Here is a 6,000-nt window from a genome sequence, read left to right on the forward strand (position 1 = left end):
CAAAGCTATACATTTTGACTAAGTCCCTAAGCTGAGCTTAAGTCTGGAAGAGAATCTAAGATCCCCAATTGTCTGAACATGATGTACGTAATTATCTGTGAGCAAAATCGAAAATTCTTTCTTCTTTTAATTTTTAATTCTTCCCTTTCTTATTATTTCTTTTTCTTCCTCTCCTCCTCCTCCTTCTTCTTCCTCCCCTATTTCTTCTTCTTCCCCTCCTCCTCCGCCACTTTCTTTTTCTTGTCGTAAAAATAATGTTTCCGTGTTCAAACAAAATCGACTGTCCCAAATATTCATCGGTGGGACAATATTTTTAACCTCTCAAAAAACATACAAATAAATTGTCGTATGACTCTTCGCAATGCATCAGTTGGCTTAGTTTGGTATTTTCGACCATTTGACGTCATTTGCACTCGGAAAATTTATGTACGGTTTGGTGCATGTTACAATTTTCCAAATTTCATTTATTTTTCATTTCTTCTTGGTTTTCTTTTCCTATGGGTAAATTTTATGTTGGAAAATCTGTCATGTCCTCTCATCTCCAAATATTCCTTCGCTTTTGTCTTATTATTTGGTGTCACTGTACAATACACATTGTTTAATCTTTTGTTTACAAATCTAGCAAGTAGTAAGCATTGCATTGTATTACTGGATGCATTAAGTTCCATGATGCTCTAGGAAAAATCAACCTTTTGGTAGACATAGATACTTGGATCCTTCAGCAGCGCGCAATCTTACATTTATGTCTCGAACACGTTCCGTTTCCGTTTTAACTACTAAGTGGTTTCATAAAAGCATACTTCCGACTCGGGTCAAAAACATGCTCAATATGCATGCTTTTATTAAATTTAATAACTTAGTAGGAACGGAACGGAGATGGAACGTATTCGGGACGTAAAGGTGAGCTGCATTAGTAGTAAGGAAAACGGTAGAAAACACGTTAGTAGCATAACAAACCTGCAATATGCATGCTTTTATTAAATTTAATAACTTAGTAGGAACGGAGTGGAGATGGAACGTATTCGGGACGTAAAGGTGAGCTGCATTAGTAGTAAGGAAAACGGTAGAAAACACGTTAGTAGCATAACAAACCTGTGGAACGTATTCGGGATGTAAAGGTGAGCTGCATTAGTAGTAAGGAAAACGGTAGAAAACACGTTAGTAGCATAACAAACCTGTAGTCCATGTTTTGATGCATGACAGCAAAACATAGGGTAAGTGTACCATTTATTCGCCCACTTAAAAAACGTACCATTTATTGGCCCACCTGCCCACATTTATTTTCATAATAGGTTTTACCATCAACCGGATCAATTGTTAAGTTTTCTCAAAAGGACACTAAAGCGTTCAAAATTTACCATCACTTTAAGAATGAACGTTTTCCATGCAAAAACCTCTCTAAGGAAGGTCTTGAGAAGCAATTGTGTCAGGCACTCAAACTCAGACCGTCCGACAGATCCCAGTCCGACAGACTCGGGACTGAGATGAAACGAGGATTCCCCTATGTAGCCAGGTCAACCTCGCATTGAACTCAAACCTGAGACAATCCACGGTGATAAAACTCGACGTTAGAGCCTTTTTTCTATCGTAGAGGTGGAAAACCTCCCTGTCTTTTTAAGATAACCTTGTGGTGAATAAGGTTATGTTGGATTTGTACCAACTAAAAACTATCTCACATGGGTGAGTTTTGCTACAGACGGTTTGAGCCCGAGTGCCGGCGCTAAGTCGATAATAGTACCTTGGATATCCCAAGTCTATATTGTTCGGGATCTAGAGCAGTGAGACCGGCCAAAATAGAACTCCAGGAACTGAACAGGTCTCAAATATTTTGCAAAACTACCACGTCGCCAAAATTCGGTTGCATTTTTTCTTCAATTGAAAAGGTTGTTTTTCTATTCACCCCCACAATTTATTTTTGAAAGAGGAAGAAATTGGTTTCTGTCTTGGAAATTTTCGTTATGAATGCATGTTGATGTATGACATGTAAATGAAACTAATGACATGAAAATAATCTGCTAATACTTTTCAACGTAAAGTACGTAAACTGTGCTGTAATGGGAATGTGTTTCGTGTATGTATACCTACCTATTGTATATGGGTGTAGTTTCGTGTATTTATAAGAACTGTTTTGAAAATGGGAGTGCAAATATTTTGTATGGTCCCTTTTTTTTTATCCCTTTTTGGGAAGAACTAAGGGGGTGTTTCTAAAATGAGAGTGTAAATATTTTTTATGGTCCTTTTCTTTGCCCGAAAAGGGACAAATTTTTAGTTTTAGCCAGGTATGAAATGAAGCCCTTTCAACTTGTGAATTGTCATAATCAAATATTTTTTTATTTTATTTATATTTATTACAGTGTGCCAAGATGAAATCAAATAATTAAATACCGTGCGAACAACATGCCCATAAGAATTGTTAAAGCGCTTGAGGGAAGATAATATAACATCTAATAATATCGTTAAACAAAATCTCTCTTTTCAATTAGAAACTACCTACTCACTCCTACTGTCAAAAAATAGCCTAAGAAAAAAAAAAAAAAAAAAAAAAAAAAAAAAAAAAAAAAAACAAATAAAAAATATAATCAGATTGCTTAAACCAAGATTAAAACTTAAACGGAGTTTAAACTCATTTCGTGGCCCCGGGGGTAAATGAGCTCGAGCTGACGTGCTAGCCTTAACCAGGGCGCGTGTTGAATGATGGGTTACCTATCTTTTTCTCCTACTAGACTAAGGAATATTTTGTTAATCCTATACTAAATTCTGATGTATTAAGTTAGCCAGTCAGACTTGCACAAGCTTACCTCCAGTTCAGCCTCGATGTCCCGTACGTTGAGCAGGGGCTTGACCTTGGTCCACAGTTTCCACCAGGGCCAGGTGCGGAGCTTGAGGTACTTGCGCAAGTTGCGTTGCACAACTTGGAGAGCCAGTCTGGGAACAGAGGAAAAGTTATGCATGATTAGAAAATAACTTAAAAATATTCTTGAAATTAATGAACATTTTAAAATATTTGCTTTTTTGTTTGTATTATTGTTCAACATTGTTAAAAATAAAATACTTAAAAAAAAAAAATATGCTATTTCGGAGCTCCCCTTCTGCCCCGAGCTTCGCCGGACTTGATTTTCAACAAAATATTCGTTTTAGAAGTGTTCTTGACAATGTTCAATAGTTCATAGCTTTCGGTTTCTTATAAACACTCAGAGAAAAAATGAAAGAAAACACAGTGGAAAAAATATGAATTTATTATCAAAACTTTATCGTCATGACGTCATGTGGTCGTTTTTGACGAAGAGACAAACACTCGAAATAAAATAGAATAGAATAAAGACTAAAAAAATAGAATAGAACAGAAAAAAGATTAGAATAGAATAGAAAAAAGAATAGAATAGAACAAAAAATAGACTAGAATAGAAAAAAGAATCGAACTAAGTAACACAGAAAATAACAGAGAAAAGTGAATAAATGCTAGAAATAGTAAAAGAGGATAGAACAGAATGAGATGGGAAGAACTGAAGAGGAAACAACAGTCTAGAAAATAATAGAAATAGAATGTAAAAAAACAGAAGACAATCACACAAAATACTCTTGGTGCACAGACGGTCTAAAAATCTAAAACAATGAAGAATTCAATTTATCAAAAGAATTCTTTGAAACATAGGTATTATTAAGTTGCTCTTTACATGAGGAATACGAGTTTGTTTTGTCATGAACCTTGGAGGTTTTCAAAGGTCCCACATTGTTCTTCAATCTACCACAAAGGGACCACAATAGGGACTACAATATTTTTTCCTATTTTAAACTTCAAATCATACTGTAATTGATTGGCCAAAACATTTCAAATTATATTGTAATTGATTGGCCAACTTTTTTGAGCACTTGAAAAACAATTTATTGAAGTTTAAACATTTTTTTTTTAGATCTTTTGATAAATTTAAATTCTCAAAGAGACGGTCAAGACAGAAAAAACACACTAGAATCTACTACTCCCGTCCTCAATGGACTACAGACAAGATGCTACAAAAAGAATAGAATAGAACAGAAACAAGACTAGAATAGAACAAAAAATAGACTAGAATAGAAAAAAGAATCGAACTAACTAACACAGAGAATAACAGAAAAGAAAAGTGAATAAATGCTAGAAATGGTGAAAGAGGATAGAACAGAATGAGATGGGAAGAACTGAAGAGGAAGCAACAGTCTAAAAAATAATTGAAATAGAAAGTAAAAAAACAGAAGACAATCACACAAAATACTCTTGGTGCACAGACGGTCTAAAAATCTAAAACAATGAAGAATTCAATTTATCAAAAGATTCTTTGAAACATGGGTATTATTAAGTTGCTCTTTACATGAGGAATACGAGTTTGTTTTGTCATGAACCTTGGAGGTTTTCAAATGTCCCACATTGTTCTTCAATCTACCACAAAGGGACCACAATAGGGACTACAATATTTTTTCCTATTTTAAACTTCAAATCATAGGAGGCTTTCAAATGTCCCACATTGTTCTTCAATCTACCACAAAGGGACCACAATATTTTTTCCTATTTTAAACTTCAAATCATATTGTAATTGATTGGCCAACTTTTTTGAGCACTTGAAAAACAATTTATTGAAGTTTTTTTTTTTTTAGATCTTTTGATAAATTTCAATTCTCAAAGAGACGGTCAAGACAGAAAAAACACACTAGAATCTACTACTCCCGTCCTCAATGGACTACAGACAAGATGCTACAAAAGTAAAGGCTACACGGACAAAAGTACAAGATGCTTCAAAAGTGGGGGAAAGGGGGGTGAAAAAATCGGGCCATTTTTACATGCCTTTGTGTGGCCCAATCTAAACTGGTCGGGATCTAGACCAGTGGACTCTAAAATGGCGGACGCAGCCTGCTTAATGTCCGACGCATTGTCTACAGCTTTGGGGTTTAGGATTTTGTACCTTGAATCGAACGGGAAAGGGAGGCGTGCACAGAATTAAAAACCAAACGCAAGAGAAATACAAGAGGGGTGCTTTGGTTGGGAATGTGTAAAGATTGAGTGAGCTCAAGCCAACTTTTGGGGCTATTTGCCCCTACACTAGGGTTGCCAGACGTCCCGTATTTCCCGGGACGTCCCGTATTTTGGGCACTTTTCAAAATGTCCCGTACGGTTAAAATTTTCCTTGTAAAAAGAGCCTCTTCTCCCTGTTACTCTACTTTACCTAATAATCTCATTTTCTTCTCTTTTTTTTTCAACTTTTTTCCCCACTAATGATTGAAATCTTCTTTATTAACTTCTTCTTTTCTCCAAGGATTTTTTATCTACTTACCGAAGTTTGAAGTCGGGGTACACCATTCTGTTGGGGAAACCTTTACGACAAATACGGATACCTTCAAGTACACCGTTACAAGTCAGCTGGTGCATTACCAAGTGAGAGTCGATCACACCTGAGAATAGGACACAAAGAAGATAAGTCCCCCGAAGAATTTCAACATGAATTAAGCATGACATACGAGCATGAATTACATTTTTACGCCCCTCACATTTTACTAGCGGACTAGCGCTATTTGAAGAATTTCAACATGAATTAAGCATGACATACGAGCATGAATTACATTTTTACGCCCCTCACATTTTGCTAGCGGACTAGCGCTATTTAGTACTTTTAACTTTGAGGTTTTCTGGACATTTTAACTAATTAAAAGATAAATCTCCCGCTGTTTAGCCAGAGGCGATACTTTTCGTGAATTTGCTACATGTTTTAGGATCTGATTCACTGAGTAGTTCTTTTTTTATAACTCACTCACTCACTTTTTACACATCTCTTCTTAGGTCCAATCACATAGGACGTTGAAGGCATCCCGTTTCCAGAGGGGAGCCTTTACAAATATCTACAAGAAGGGAGAGTGGGGATTTGTATTTGAAGAGGAAGAATAAAGTCGATTCAAAAGTGGATGGTGAAAATTTGACGGAAAAAATATGGATAAAATTGTTTCACTAAATGAAATAATAATCAAAATAATGGGAAA

General features: G+C 35.7%; 1 protein-coding gene across 1 annotated transcript in view; it reads right to left on the bottom strand.

Moving 5' to 3' along the window:
* Window positions 1-5,508, bottom strand: part of LOC103512418 (myosin heavy chain, muscle-like) — a 39,192-nt gene extending 33,684 nt beyond the window's left edge. The window contains exons 1-2 of the mRNA XM_026825880.1: window positions 5,301-5,508; window positions 4,814-4,931 (exon numbers count right to left, since the gene is read on the bottom strand). Coding sequence (XP_026681681.1) covers window positions 4,814-4,931; window positions 5,301-5,482 — 300 coding nt within the window. The 5' untranslated portion in view covers window positions 5,483-5,508. The remainder of the gene's footprint in view (window positions 1-4,813; window positions 4,932-5,300) is intronic.
* Window positions 5,509-6,000: the final 492 nt, after the last annotated feature.

This window comes from Diaphorina citri, unplaced genomic scaffold (assembly GCF_000475195.1).
Source record: "Diaphorina citri unplaced genomic scaffold, Diaci psyllid genome assembly version 1.1 scaffold834, whole genome shotgun sequence".
NCBI lineage: Eukaryota > Metazoa > Arthropoda > Insecta > Hemiptera > Psyllidae > Diaphorina > Diaphorina citri.